Source organism: Cystoisospora suis (assembly GCF_002600585.1).
Source record: "Cystoisospora suis strain Wien I chromosome Unknown contig_1381, whole genome shotgun sequence".
Taxonomy (NCBI): Eukaryota; Apicomplexa; class Conoidasida; order Eucoccidiorida; family Sarcocystidae; genus Cystoisospora; species Cystoisospora suis.
The window spans coordinates 36,036-51,583 of record NW_027154181.1 but is presented as its reverse complement, the minus strand read 5'-3'; the positions used below and the strand labels follow the sequence as shown (position 1 = coordinate 51,583).

At 51.7% G+C, this 15,548-nt stretch overlaps 1 protein-coding gene across 1 annotated transcript in view; it reads right to left on the bottom strand.

The window, feature by feature from the left end:
* Positions 1-14,407, bottom strand: part of CSUI_003181 (myosin light chain mlc1) — a 16,463-nt gene extending 2,056 nt beyond the window's left edge. The window contains exons 1-16 of the mRNA XM_068063379.1: positions 12,147-14,407; positions 11,573-11,643; positions 10,502-10,715; positions 8,858-9,369; positions 7,894-7,932; positions 7,137-7,305; positions 5,869-6,002; positions 5,545-5,628; positions 4,970-5,066; positions 4,057-4,139; positions 3,578-3,632; positions 2,990-3,205; positions 2,078-2,182; positions 1,379-1,483; positions 684-731; positions 381-425 (exon numbers count right to left, since the gene is read on the bottom strand). Coding sequence (XP_067924648.1) covers positions 381-425; positions 684-731; positions 1,379-1,483; positions 2,078-2,182; positions 2,990-3,205; positions 3,578-3,632; positions 4,057-4,139; positions 4,970-5,066; positions 5,545-5,628; positions 5,869-6,002; positions 7,137-7,305; positions 7,894-7,932; positions 8,858-9,369; positions 10,502-10,715; positions 11,573-11,643; positions 12,147-12,449 — 2,280 coding nt within the window. The 5' untranslated portion in view covers positions 12,450-14,407. The remainder of the gene's footprint in view (positions 1-380; positions 426-683; positions 732-1,378; positions 1,484-2,077; positions 2,183-2,989; positions 3,206-3,577; positions 3,633-4,056; positions 4,140-4,969; positions 5,067-5,544; positions 5,629-5,868; positions 6,003-7,136; positions 7,306-7,893; positions 7,933-8,857; positions 9,370-10,501; positions 10,716-11,572; positions 11,644-12,146) is intronic.
* Positions 14,408-15,548: the final 1,141 nt, after the last annotated feature.

The following is a 15,548-nucleotide window of genomic DNA, read 5'->3' as shown; positions in this document are numbered from 1 at the left end:
CCCCCCCCCCCTCTCCGCCCTGTTGCTTCCGCACGTGTTATCTACATTGTAAGCTCGCCTAACTGATGTCTGGACAAAACGCCCAGTCTGCAGAGCATCTTCACAGCGTGCCATACGAAAATCACACGGAACAGACATCGATTGCACCCTAATATCTGAAGGCTCCGGAAGCCTGAAGCCAATCTTAGCAAAGCTGCACCCGGTCCGAACCGGCAACCTGGGCGAAGTGGAGCTGCCTGCGCGGAGTGAGTGACTCAGGACGGGCTTGATCCTCAAGTAATACAAAGAATACAAGCTACTATCTGTTTTTGACACACATGTGCGGGCTAGCTGTCAGCCGTCTGCCCCGCTGCCCTCCCTCCTTCCAGCACAGTGCTCACGTTCGCGACAGCGGAGAATGCCTGGTTGATGGCGTCTTTTGGCACCTGCAGAAAACACACACCCCAGTCGACAGTTTCTAGGAAAGACACGAGGTGTGCTTAACCAGCCGCTTTTAGCTATAACTGCCGCCAAATTGCCGGGCCGCAGAAAACTGACATTCCGCAGACTGAGGGAGCCCGCCTGCCGGTCGTACGACTTAAAGGGAGACTGCTAGACGTGAGCACTGGGGCTGCCATCCCAACTGAGTTATTAATGTGATTGTTCTCTCGGGGAGGCCCATACTCGAGCTCTAAGACGCCTACTTCTTTCGCGGGTTTTGCCGATGTTTTCGGTGTTGGCGCAGAGTCCTCCTACAAGCAGATGCGCACAAGCGCGACTGGCACACGGACGCAGATTGGAAGAAATATTTGGAGGCTAAGAACTGTTTGAAGTGCCTCGTCCACCTGGGAACTGAGCAACATGGACGGGTTAGTACGACGGGCAGGCATCCTAGCAGGAGAACTCGCCACGAAGTGTCCACAGGCATGATGAAATAGTGTCCACCGTTCACACAGACGACTTCACAAACCAGGGCCAGCCTCCCGTGACTGGTGAAGCCTTCTGTGACGCCCTCGGAACTCTGGAGTGTGACTAGGTCACTTGCAAAGAATTTCATCATTAAACGGGATATGCGCATCCACTGCTACGAACATATTAGCAGTTGCACTCGCCGTAGCAGTCCCGCGGGTGTCCAGCCGTGACTGAGTTCCCTATCTGTGCTGCACTGGTCACTCGTTCTAATACATACTCCGGGACTATTGTCTTCCCCTCCGGAAACTGAGAATCATAGGAGCCTGATATGAAACCCAACTATTTAACTCTCTTGCTACTAAGAGAAGAATCGAATGAGCTTAACAGGTATTGCACATCAAACTACGAACTTGTCTTTGGAAGAACTCATTAGATTGCGAACCAAAACGCTGGCGTTCAGAGCACCTGCGTGAGTGAGCAGTCTTACAGTTTCTCGTGGCGGCGGCACCTCAGCAGACACGCGGCGCCGCAGATGGTCTCTCTCGATTTGCACTCGGAGCCGTTCTTGATGGCGTGCGTATGCCGCACGGAGCTGCGGAAGTTAACCTCTGGCAACACAACTTGCTGTATGTCTCAACTAACCCGGGCGGACTGCAACATCAGTACGCGAAAGCTACGAAAGCACAGTCAGTCTGTTAGGGATTCCATCGGTCAACTATGTCCTCGGTGCGGAGCCAGATATTGCCAGTAGCCTAAAGTGAGAGGTAAGCAAAACAGACACCTGTGCGGCTGAAGTGCTGGGACGTGGCGTGCCGCTCCATATGCAGTCCGGCATGAACACAGCAACAAAGTGGACAGTGTGTGTGATGCTCCGTAATGCCGTAGACCATACGTCCTTCACGCACCAACACACTTGGAATGATTGCACAGCCTGCCGCGCTGTCGAAGAAGCCGTCAGTCGTACAAGCTGGCGCCGGTGGCAGGTAAACACGCAAACTTCAGAGTACAGAATCGACTCAGTGTTTGGATTTGTCCGAAATTGAAGCATGGCGCACATCTCTGGGAAATGTCACAAGCTTAGTGATCGCAAAGCGGCTTAGAATCCCTGCTCTAACCGACACCCTAACACCGTCAATACTCACGCTTCCGATTACCCAGACGGTGTGCCTGATGACTTTCCCCTTACATTGTTGGCCAGCTTTGTCAGAACGGCGAGCTTCTCTTGGAGCTCATAGAGACTTTTCATGAAAGATCCGAAGTTGGCGGACTGAGATTTCAGGAGCTCTTGTTGCTGCATACAAGAGTAGTCACATACGGTGGAGCTGTCTGCAGCGTGAGGATGGCTCAGGATCCACGGAGAAACCACAGATGAGGTCTTGCTGGAGAGCGTCGTAGGGCCTGCTCCAGTCCGAGACAGCTCTACACCCTCTCCATTCCTTGGTTGTGCATACTTAGCCGCCAAGGAAAGGCGGCCTGCTAGCGACGTTGCAAGCCAATGAAGCGCGGCTCAGGCACTTTACCAAATAGACACTCACTGAGCAACAACGGAATGACAGAGACGTACACAGGCGTGAACACAACTGCGAGAGCCTATCAAGGCGCAGAGGTGCTAGAGCCCCCCGCGATACCCAGGAGTACCAAAGAATGAATGCCCACAGTTGGGGAGTTCAGCCCTAGTCTAGGACAGTAATACTCAGCTCCGGCGCTTCGGAGAAAACATGTCTTCTTTCGTCTCATTTGTCACACTCGAAGATAGGAACGGGTCGAAAGCAATATTCAGCAAAAGCCCGTGTCGGCGAAGTGCGCTCCAAGCAACGGAGCCCGGCAAAACTCTTCTCTGTCTTGAGTCCGCATCTGGGAAATGTGACCACCCTAGACACACCTTCTGGGAGTACAATTGAAGGAGGGTAGGGACCGGGTGACTTGTGTGAAGAAACCGCTCTTTCCGTGTACAAGTAAGAAATCGCGTCATGCGAGGTGTCATGCGAATGCCTTTGTCTACGAACGCTACCCCAGCGTTACTACACCGTTTTCTCACATCCAGCTTTTCGGGGTGACGGTGTCGACGGCATTCAAAGTGACACGGCCTGAGACATACCGACTTGATGATCTCCTTCATTGCTTTCATGTGCCGGACACTTGACGTGTTAGCAACCCTCTCCTTATCGAGCTCCACTGTTAGTTCCGCGTTCCGCTGCTGTTGTTCTTTCGTTGCCTGCTCTTGTTCGGCAAGCGCGGCGTTCTTCTTCTCGAGTGCTTCCCGTGCTCGCTTTTGCAGGGCTGCTTTTTCCTCGGCCGACTTCTTCTTTACGGCCTGAGACATTATAGGTAATCAACTACTTAAACTAAACGTGATGGTTCCCAAAAAAAGACGAAATTTTCTGGTCTCTCACAATTTGGAGACGGCCTCACCTCCAACGCCCCCGCGGACCCTGCAGGTGACGCGAGGAGGCCTGTCGGAGATGAACTGCAAATCCCGTGTCTCAGTCGCACAAAATCGCTATCCGCCCTGATCTAGCAGAAAACCGGACTTCGTTCAATCAGCTGTGTTTGTTTATACGAATAAGGACAAAAGCGCGAGTCAATATCGGCTGGGGCGGCCACCGGAACTACAACAAACAAAGCATGCATGATCCTGCTGCTGTCGTAGCTCCCGAAATTACGTCCAGTCAACAGCCCGACTTACTTCTGCAGTATCGAAGAAATGATCACGCTCTTTAGTCATGTCCTCGAGGTGCTTCCTAAGAGCAGACGTGGACACTCATCTGGAAGGGCGACTTTCCCTTTGTCATCATGCACCAGGAGCCTACTACCCCGGACTGATGTACGTACACTCGACTGAGTTGCAAAACAAAGTCCAACACTGGAGGTTCTTGGTCTGCGTGTGCTCTTCTGCTACTGTTCGTCCCGTCTATATAAAATCTAGTCGGATAACAAAGACAAGCATCATGGTCTCTTCCGGCAGCGCGCGCAAATGGACGGCCTCCGAGAATCAAAGAAGAGGAACTCAGTGTGCTAGGCCTCCCTGCTCAGTGACGCATACAAGCCTATTGATCTATCGTCACTACGGCTCCCAATCAATGACAGAGAAGCTTCACTGCAAAGCCGTCGGCCCCAACATGAGATCGGTTAACGCAAGGCTGAAAAAGAGCCAACAGCTTTTACTTGTAGAGAACCAGTTCCGCTTCACGCAGATCCAGGTTCGCCTTCTCTCTGCGGACAGCCTCGAGCAGACGTATGCGGTCCTCCTGAAGTGAGTTCACACAGAATCACGTAGGTTTAAAGTTGCTCTACATGAGAATCGCGCAGCTGCACGTCGTTGGGGGACTCGCATATGCGGCTCCTGCTAAGGCATCTGGCGAGGAAGTCAAAGAGACCAGGAGCGACTTCTGTCACCGTGTTTGTCCTCCAGTCGGAGTATAGTGGAGTGGCTAGGGGATCTAGAATGGTCAAAAGCAGGAACAGCTCACGTGCCCACACCGAAGTGCTGAGGAAGTAGCTAGTTCATCCTTCGCTACGGCGTACTCGGGCAAGCCACCTCTCGCACGCCCGGGGCGCGTACCATGTGGGAGAAACAACGAAATTCTTGACACCAACTCAGCAAGCGAGAACTGCTTACCGGGACCAGACGTTGCACGGGTGCCCTAGCATGAGTCCGGCGTGACATAAAAGCTGGAACTTGCTGACGCTTCCTAGCTAGACTGGTTTCCCGTCTGAGCGATCCCACTGGTATGGACAGGGATGTGAGCCAGTCACCGTGCTGACCTCCCGCTAGTGCTGTGACATTTGTCTCCGCGAAAGTTCCGTACTAGCGCCCTCCGCAAACACACTGCTCGAGAATCACTTTTATATCAGAGACTTCCGGAAATCAACTGCTCAACAATCACTTTCGAAAAACAAACTCGGCCACTCTCGGACGAAACATGCATTCCTACTCCGCCTGACAGAACTATCTCGTCACGTGCTGACAGCCCTCCGTACGCATACACACGCCCATGTGATGGAAGAACTCCCGCACGACATACATCAAAGCGACGAACTGTGTGAAAGCTGAAGCTCTTATACGCGTCTCCCTTACCCCAAGGCACTCGCATCGAAAATGCAACTTCTCGAGCTTGATTTGATCTTTTCTCCACGCCTTCTGATCGGTGAAGTCTTCTGCTTCTTTCCGGTCGCTGTTTTTCCCACGAACACAGAACGCAAGCAGAATGGCCCGGACAACAAAATTATGAGTCCTTAACCTGTCCCACTCTTTCGACCGGCACTTGCACGATAAGACCATGAGATTCTTTTAGAAGAGAAACTCGAGCGTGGCGTGCTACCGCCTTGATAGAATGAGGCCATAGTTACCTGACTGAATCTCATGAACTGACAACGCGACTACGCTGATTCCCTAACACCCATCTTCATGTAATGTCGTCGTACTGTCTCATGTAGTTTTCGATCACAGCTTCCTGTCTGCTATGAAGCTGCGGCCTATGCGATTGTCCGCCAAAAGAAAGACTACCGATCTGAGTCAATGCAGAAACCCCTCGCGCTCGTAGAAGGCAAAACACTCAGTCCCCTGGGAACAGCGCACCCCACAGCTGCAAGCCACACCGCAGAGTTCCCTTTCCAGCACGGCGAGAAACACTCGGCCACAAGGAAACTTACTATTCTTTCTTCATCTCCTCGATCTGGTCTCGCAACGCGTTCAACTCCTGTTCGTGAGTTTCAGTGACGGTCTGAGCAGTCTCCCTGCAGAAGTCCAACATACCCACGCTAATACAACAACCATGTCGTCAAGACCAGTCACAAAAGAAAGACAGTGTCACTGTGAACAGCTCTCCAAACACCCACGCGTGCAGAACGTAAGCACACCTGCGTGTGAAAAGATTGTCGGTGCAGCAATAGTAGTCTCAATAGCACCACGGCCCTCCATGTGAGGCATGCCAGCGCCAGGTCGGAACAATCAAGGATAGAGAGCAGAACACTCACAGCTTTCTCTGAAGAAAACCCGCCGAGGTCCTCACAGCAGAAACTGTCTTTTTCTCCTCTTGGAGAAGCGAACTTGCTTCTGCCATGCCCCGTTGCAAAGACCTTTGTACTCGTAAGTGGTCGCGCAAGGTCAGCTGAAAAACGACAGCAAGCGATAGAAAAATGAGAACCTGGGAGTCCAGCAAGAATGAAGTCGATACAGACAGAATCGTTTGGAGGCGTCTCCGGAGTGAGAACACGTTGTCCTGCCTGGAGAGGAAACGCTTCACGGAGACGCTGCCGCCTTGCTGCTGTAGTAGTTAACTCTTGGAACCCGATGTCGGGAGACAGAATTACTCGACTCCTGTCCACGGTGTCACCCCATCTAAGTTGAAGGCCAGCCTCCCTCGTATACTGCAAAAGCCTATAACACCAACGGCAGTACACTATTCTGGCCATCTATGCAGTGCCGCAATCTCGATCAGCAGCTCCGAGCTCTCAGGGCAGAACCCCTGTTCGCCGGACCACACAACAACGCTTCCCGCCAACGCATCAGTTTCCGGAGACAGGGGTTTCTCTCGCCTAGAAAAGAATGGATGAATAATACCGCACACGCCACTACTTTGAGCAGTCCTCTAACCTGAAACAGATATGAGTTTTCGACTCTCTTGTCCATAGCCGAAAAGAGTAACCAGAGAAATTGTCGTGGTGACTACGGCTGATTTTTCGCTCCGAATGTGGAAGCTAGGGTCCATTGCCATTGGACGCAAGACTGGTACACTGCCTCCACATTCGCGTAGCCCAAAGAATGAGACAATGGACCCGAACCCGGGCACACGGCCGAAAAGAACCACCCAGTTCTGGCATACGCCCGTCACGGCATCGTAAACTTGTATGGACGACTCCGGGAGTCTCCTTTGATACGCGAGCAATGAGAAGCAGGCCCCGGGACGATTGATTTCTTGCTTCTTTGGCTTTTTCGGTCTCCCGTAGCATTGGCGACACTCTTGTCATTTGCCTCTTTCGGGCCTACACCCACGAAACCCTTGCCCCCACCTCCTTGGGGGCTTCCAAGCTCGCCCATCGGTTAGGAAATTAGGGGCGAAACGGGATCTCCCACGAAGAAAAAAGAAAACCGGAGGGTACACGAATTACTACTCTTTTGGTGGTTCTTCATTAGCGCCTCCGAGCCCCGGGCGCACAGCGTGTGTGTGTCACAAGGACCTACCAGCCTTGGCAATGTAGACGAGACGTGGAAAGGCGCTCCATCCATCCAGTTGTTTCCTTACCTTCACAGCTTTCTCTCGCTGAGCAACAATCTTCTCCCGCATCTCGACGTCTTGTGCCATAGCTTCCTTCTCCCGGAGCGCTTCCTCCAGCTTCTTTTTCGACTCCTCGTTCGCACTCCGAAGCTGCTTGATTGTTGCTAGTAGTGCTCGCGAGTCGATCTCGAGCATCCTACACGAAGGCCATACCGAAAGGATCCGCGAGGAAATGAGCTCGAGAGACAGAGAAATCACGTGGAAAGCCAGGAATTCACACTTTCAGTCACAGCTGCACCCCAACACGAGAGCTTAGCACACTGTGCCGGGAAGCAGTGCCCCACACACGCATAGTCGGGCAAAGACCAGGAAAGAGAATTCTATGCAATCGTAGATTCGATGTTGCTGATGCAGCACCTTTTCCAGAAGAGAAGGGCAAGCAGGGTCGTCTTCCCTGGGAAAGATTCTCACTCACCAGCCGTGCAGCTGAAGAGAGTGGCGGTGCACGTTCCATGTATAACAGGTAAGATAGAGTCTATAAGCCATGACTACTACAACTGAACGAGAGATGATAACCCTCTGCAGGTAGCACCAACACGCGCGCCATAGGAACCCCCTTACCGGACGCTGCTTTTCACGAGCTATTTTCGCCACAAGGTTATACTATGGACACGCGAGGAGAAAGAGATATACATCAGTGTGACACAATTTGCTAAACAGGAACGGCGACTTCCCTTGCCACCGTGCACCTGGGCACTCGACAGGACTTCGCGTTGATGCTTACTTCACTCGCTGAGAGACGGGAACCTTTCTTCCAAAAAACCTGCACGAATGACATCATCGAGGCAAGCGAATCAATTAGACGACGGACACTTCCAGGGTTGACGCAATGAAGACCCCGGGCCACTCTCCCTTCTTGGCAGACCAAACGCCCGTCAGATGCATCATAAGAAGCTTCAAACCAGAGAACCAGACATCCAACTACAGACCGGGGGGTGACCCGAGTTCTACAGCCATCCTTGACTGGAGGAAGGAAGCATCGGGGTACACCTACGCATTCACCAGCCGACCGACAGAAAACTGCAACAAATCCACTCCGTTCTCTCTCATACACTTGACAAAGCGGCATACACCGTGCCTGCGTCGCACTGGGGAAGGGTGAGTGCTGCCCCATGATTGCGATCAGCCTCAGAGGGCTAACCAGGGAAAGCCAATAGTATTGTCACCGTATCCTCCCAACGCCGTCCCGACCGTGCCAAGCAAGGAAGTACCCAGCGTGATACCTTGATACGCGTAGTTGTCCCTAACACATAGACGCGGTATGGGCCTCCTCTTCCACTGCCTCTCGCCTGCTCCAATGTGTGCACTGAACAAACGAATCGGAGCTTGTGTCAACTACGCTCGGAGACTCTTGTCTTGCATCAGTAGCGAAACCGTACCACCGGTCACCCAACACGAAAGACATTACGATACATTTCTCTTATCTGTACGATATCGGGACAAGGCTTTGACATCTGTGTAACTAAGTCATCATGCACCTCCCTCACCCACCCGCCGTACAGAAGATGCAGGGCGTCACACTGGATTGCACGTAGCAGACACTATCCACGAATTCAAGTGTCCATGACTCCTTTGAGGGAAAATCGCAGTGAAGATAGAATACATGGTGATTGATGACAGCTCCTGGAAGTGCGTTCGGCTGCTCTGCATGCGCCCTTCCTGATGTGTCACCTTCTCCGTCTTCTTACTCGACTAGTTCCTTTACACGACCTGTACCTCCAGCCCCTTTCTGATTGAGTTCATCAAGTTCGCTTGCATCGTCGTCATCATAGTCATCAAGGATCATGTCAAGATCATTCTGTAGCGCTCCGCCCAAGTGTCCACCGGCTCCCTGGAGTTCAGCTTCCACATCAGCATCAGATCCGCGCCGAAAAAGCTGTTGAGCCTCTGTCGCCAAAGGAAATGCTGGAGGTCTTATAGATGTCGCATAACCTTGTTCCACCCGTCTGGGTCCAGCAGGACATGTAGGAGGGCCGTCTAAGAATGTTCGATCGCGTGTAGGGTCTTTTCGTCTCCTGATGAGTTCCCTTTTTCGTTCTTCAGGCGTAAGTCCCTCTGGTAAACAATCATCACAGCTTGCCACGTGACCCCGAACCATCTGTCGGGGAGGTGAAGGAGCTTCATCGCCCACCGGCGCGGTTGCCGGAATAACATTATAATCATGTAGAGCTTCACCCCACCTACGAAGATGCCCTACTTCCTGCGAAGAAGGAAACAGAAGTGTAGAAAACAAACTAGACTCTCTGCACCGGACTTGTTGGAGAAAGCCTAACTTTCTTACGATAGAGCGATGAGGGACACATACAGTTGTGAAAGAGAAAACCTTTGTCCCCAGTTACCTAATGAGAGACCAGCTTTTTCACTGTAGTCTCTCATGCCTTGGACGGTCGGGTGGGAGATTGCCAGAACTCGCACTTATTTTGTTCTCATCAAGCTCCTTTTCATTCTCTATTGACAAAGGGACCCTTCTATTCTGAATGAAACCTCGGACGACTTCGGTGTCAAAATTATGGTATCTGCCGATAAGGGTTTGACCGACGAGAGAGACTGATGAGTCAAGAAGAGAGAAAAGAGACGACTGGAGAAGATACCCATTCATGTGGAGTGGGTCGGTGCTTAGGTACGACGAAATACAAAGAGAGTAGAAAACAGGTAAAACAAAGAATGAACCTTGACAGATGATCCGACTCTCCTTCTCCTTCTTTCAGCTTCCTCCCCCTTCTCCACTGTCATCGCTTCTGAGAGATGACTTTGGATGAGATACAATCGCACAAAAGGGTCACACGGAAACATAGAGAGAAAACGCGCAAGGGAAAGATGCCTTTTTTCCTCGTCTCCGGCATTCACTTCTTTGCACCCAAGGCCAGAAGACCCACCCTGCTATCCCCCGCGGCCTTCCTTCTTCTTCTCTCTCCCATCAAGTGTCGTGCGGTGAGAGAGGTTCTCTAGTGGGTCCCACGCCTACGAACTCAGAGAATTTCTAATGGTGCACTGAGTGGCAGAAGACTGAAAGAGGCTTGTGTCCAAACTCATACAGAAGGATACATAGGTAGACACTTCAGGATGATGATCAACTCTTACGAATCCTAGCTACTCCCGTCGGAGAACTGTGTAGCGACATCTGGGGTACCACTGTCTATAACCTAGGGAGATGAAACCAGAGTAAAATGATGGCAGACATCCGAGTTGTGTTGTGGTTAAGCAAGCAGTTCCTTCCACTACACCGAAAGTGGATAGTCCAACTGAACTAAGGAAGGATACGAAGAGGGATGAGAACTAACAATGATAATGCCGAAAACAAAGACTCAGAGGACCTGTCACATGAGACTTACTGTCTTGAGAGCTAGGAGCGTCGGGTCTGAGTGAATATCATAGCCGTTCCTGGCATAACCAGCGATGCCGAGACAGTCTCGTGCAATCTTCTCGCAAAGCGTCACCTCACCACCATCGCTGACTCTCTCTCCTGCCCGGTCGAGGGACCCCGATGCTTCATCCGGCAGATAGGATAAATCGATTTCGCGTCTCGCGAGACGCCTCTGTCCAACGCTGCAGAAAAGGTACAGTAGAGGAGACACCGTCACCGCAGACGCGCCAAGTGAAACGGATAGATTGGGACAAGGAAAACTCATACTTAGGCAACGTAGCGCGTACATGTAAAAAGTAGCAGTGTAGTTTCAAAGTCGAGTGGACCGTCATGCCGTGCCCACCGAGCAACCGATAAACAGCGGACCGCAGGAGTCTCTTCGAAGGCGAAGTGTACTGCGTCCCTACGCTCTCGTATGCGCGATGCAGTTTTGTTAAGCTTCGAGGAAAGCACGTCCGTACCAACTATCCCTACAACGAGAGGCAACACGTCACTGTCACACTATATTATACCTATTTAGACGACAGCAGCCTTGGCTTTTCACGACTTAGGTGAGGGGTCAGCAATCGCTCAACGGACTATGATCAGAGGCTCCCCGTGTTTGAAGTCTCCGGCAGCACGGCAAAGATTTCTTAGGTAAGTTACGTGAGACACGGGTCTTCCACACAAGAGTGAATATGGGCACCTAGCTCAAAACGGAATAAGAAAGACTGCCTTTAGACTCATCTCGTGAGAAAGGATAGCGGGTGCATAGAGGCCATGACACCGGAAGAATATACCGAATAAAGAAGGGACAGAAACAGATAGAGATAAAAGTGAAGACTCCAGTCAAAGCAAGCACGGGTCGAAACTGAGACTCTTCCGGCGTCAACGTTATTGCAGACGCGACCGAGAACTATATACACTGCAACTGAGGGAGCCGCGCGAACAGGATCCGCGTCCTGTGTGTCTGAGGCAAACAGGAGACTGGTGGTATTTCCTGTCTGCTCGTTCCCTAACAGATTGAAGTGAGAGCAGAACGTCGTTAGTATCTTCTCACCTGCGAGACAAAGCATACTCACGTGTACTATGCTCGAATGCATGGTCTCGATCCTGGAAGGCATCCAGTTGCTACACGAAAAGACAGAGTACACAGAACTACATCGAGTACCTTTTTAAGCCTGGCTACGTCTATCATCCCTGGGTGTCTCAGCCGTCGTAGGTATCCATCTGTTGCTACCACATCTACCAGATTCGTTCGCTAGTGATAGGTTTTGTCCTCTTCCTCTCTCATCTCTTCCCCTTTTTGTCAACTCCCTACTCTGCTCACGCTCTCCTCCCAAACTGGCCTGGCAGTTTAGCGCCAGCGAGGGAGACTAGCAGGCCGAGCAGCTCCGCCCACACAGATAGTGTGTAAGGACGCTCGCGTATCCTCACAGTGGACTTGGTGTCAGACTTGATTACCCGAGGACAGCTTTCCACTGTGGTGTTTCGATACCTCTTCTCCCTTTCTCCCGAAGGAGCAGGGAAGACCACGGAGAGCACTCTCCCTCAGATAACACAGAATCAGCGCACATCTGTATGTGACTATCATGTACACACATACACATGTGAACTGCATGTGGACTCCTTACCAGTCGTTGTAAAAGCACAAGATTATGCTCATCGTCACCGCCGGCTATTAGAGGATTCCGCTGAGGTTCTAAAGTTCTTAAGACAGATACAGTCAAAGCAGTACCACCGCCATATCTAGGGACTTGGACTTCTCCGCCCTCTTGTCCTTCTGCTCCCGGTGACGTCTGCGGCTTCTTCGCTGCCGCCTTCCCTCCGGGAGGTGCGGCTTTCTTTCCAACTTTCCACTTCGCAAACCCGGGGGCTGTGCGATGTTCTCTGGCCCCTGCCACCTGGTTCGGTCCCCTATTAGCAGCTCTCTGCATGATGCTGTCGTGAGGAGAAGCAAGAGAACGATCAAAAAAACTGTACGGCGGGAGGACAACGTAAGGAAGGGGGACGTCAGTAGAAGAGGGGAGGAAGAGAAACAAGGGAAAAAATCGGACTATCTTCGTATGGCCTTGCAGAGAGAAATAGACAAAGAAATGTGAGAAGGCAAGGAGGAAGAAGAGGAGGAGAACGAGACGTACGTCTTTCTCCAGCAGCTATGAAGTAGCAAACGTACTACAACATTTTATACTGAAGAACAGTCCGAGCTGTAAACCGCCGGGGTACTTGCAGGTCCCTGCGCAATAGACAGCTCTGAGTATGTACACATTCCTCACGCTTCTCCGTGTATAGGTGTAGGGCTCTGGGGCCGCACTTTCGAGATGAGAGATAAGAGGCCCCAGTCAGCTCGAAGAGGGGAAGAGAAACCGAAAGCCAGTTAAAAACACCCCAAAGCGGTGGAAAGATACTAGGTCTACCTAAAAGGAAACAAAAGGGTCCTGCGTATATACGGCAGAAACACCTGGCATAATAACATGAAACGTCATGTGCCAACTCAATGAAAAAAGGTTGTCGGTGCAGCCCCGTCCCGATAGGAGACCTGGAAGGGAGGTGAGACGCGGTGACGCCGCAGGTGGCCAGTACACAAAGTCAGACAGCCATCCAGGTCCGAAGAAAGCCGAAACAAGGCCGCCGCGCTCTCACTTTGGAACACATGGAAGACGTGCCGCGTGACACGAAATCCCGCAGTACTACAACAGAGCGCGCCTTCCCATTTGCGGACTGTGTTGAACGTCAGCTGAAACTATGACAAATGAAGATTCCACTTAGTCGTTCTGCGGCTGGCTAGGTTTCTGGTTGCAACAGCATGAACGAAACATGCCCCGGTGTATGTCTACCCACCGTGTCAACAAAACAAACTAGAGAACTCGGGTTGAGGCTTGCATTGAAGCCTGAAGAGCAAACGACAATATGCGCGGGACAAAACGGAAGCCGACTGTATCAATTTCAAGCAGGAGTGAGAACACTGTTCAGAGGTCGAGGACGGGTAGGAACTTTCTTAAAGGAAGGGACGGAGGGGAGTGAGAAAGGCCAACATGCCCTTACAAAGACCCCAGAAGAGCACTGCTAGCTGCAAGGAGCTCAGCAAATTCAGGAAGCATTTAGTTCTTGCTAGAAAAATGAATAGCATACATGTTCCTAACAGTCCGAGGAGCTAGCGAGAAAGTACCGTGGTTTAACGCGGATGTGACGAGTCAACGAGTCATGGGGGAAGCCCCACGTCATGATGCCGGTGTGACACCGGCCGACAGAACACGCGAATGTCCCACCCCGGCGACGCCACGCTCTTGCCGTCAGAAAGAAAGATGTTTTCTCCAGTAGACGGGAGCAGCGACAGTCCGCGGTGAGTAGGTCTCACCGCGGTCATACTCAGAAACAAGCAAACAGGAAAACAAATCAGCGGCTCTCGTGGAGGGCGGAGAGGCGACGCCCCCTCCAGAGTCATTTGACCGGGTCGGCGTCCATAAACTAGCGTGGACCACTATGGCTGTTCCGTGAAAAAAAGAGTCAGGAAACACGAGAAGAGAAAAAAAGCATGCGGAGAAGCTGAGTTCGGTCACACAAGAACAGTTCGGAAACAGAGAAGCAAAACAAACTCGCTTGGAGAAAGCTAACCAAGGGGACGTGGGGGCAAAGCAAGAGACAACAAAGGGAGAAAAGACATTCACGGGAGAGATGAGGTCTCTGTCCTGCCCTGAATGACCTCCAGCGGCGGATCCAGAAACCCCCCCTCATCATCGTTCCAGTGATGACCAGAAACATAACCATTGCCCTAGAAGACAGTCACCTTGTGCGTTCTGGTAGCTAGCTGGCTAGCCATTTGTGTTGCAAGTCAAGAGGAACGACAACGCCAGGTTAACGCCTCTTTAGTGACTGTAGGGTAGGCGAAACATTTTGAGAGTCAGGACGGACGCGGCGACGACCACCATTTATCTGGAGAGAGCAGCCCTAGATCCGGAAATTTCCGCCGTTGTCCGGATGTCCCACATCAAAGAGCTCTGAAAGGTCAAAGAAAGACAGCATCAACAGAAAGCGTTTGATTTTGGCGACAAGGCAATACAAACAGGCGAAACAGTCCTTAGCAAGCAGAGGGACGGCGAACAGGACTGGCTGGTCCTATGGCCATTCTTGGTGAAGTACCGCGCGCGCCAGGCTCAGAATCCAAACGTCGGTCGGACTTACTTATACAGTGAGTGCCTCTATAGGACACCTGTCACCTGGTTTCCGGCTGCACGTATGTGAAAACCAGGCGTGGACCATTCCCTCACAGTTAACAAAATATCTCTGCGGAGGCTGCTTCGCAAGCAGACGTCTCGTGGCTGTTGTATCTGGGCGATTACACGTATGACTACCCTGTATGTCTCGACAGGAATTTTGTGGGTGAGCTATAGCTTTGCCGTGAACCTCCTTTTGTCCGCCGTATGTAGTACCTATTAGGCAGTGGCGTCCTGTACTGTGACTCACCCGGTTCTGACCGTGTGTTCATATGTCCGCGCGCGACAGCCTTCCAGCGCTGTAGCTCCTGCAGTAGAAATACACCTTGAGGCACACTACCGACCTACTTTATGCGGAATCATGTCTCTCTGAAGTGAGGTGTTTTCCATGAGCAGAGGCCGGCGCAGCAACCTTCCCCTGTGAAATTTTATAACCAGATTAGGACGGACAAAAGGCCGGTCGGGCATTTGCAGTACAAAAGACTACCCTAGCGAAAAAACACTGATGCAGAAACTGCTTCACAGGTCTCTGTTTGCGGAGGCTAATGGGGTGTCGCATAGAGTTAGTCCGAGACTGCAGTGCGTGCTCCTCACGAACAAGCTCTTCCGGTGACTGCATTGAGAACCACCGGACGACTACGCGATAGCCACGGATGCCTCATCGACAAGGCTGTTGTTCTCTTTTTGGTCTCAGTATCCTGACTGTGTCTTCAGGGGAGAGAAGCTGAGACTGTCAGTGTCTCCTTTACGAGGGCACTTGAAGCTTCTAGTTCCGGAGAGGGACCACGCTGGCAAATGTTTCTTGTCCGACAACCACACTCG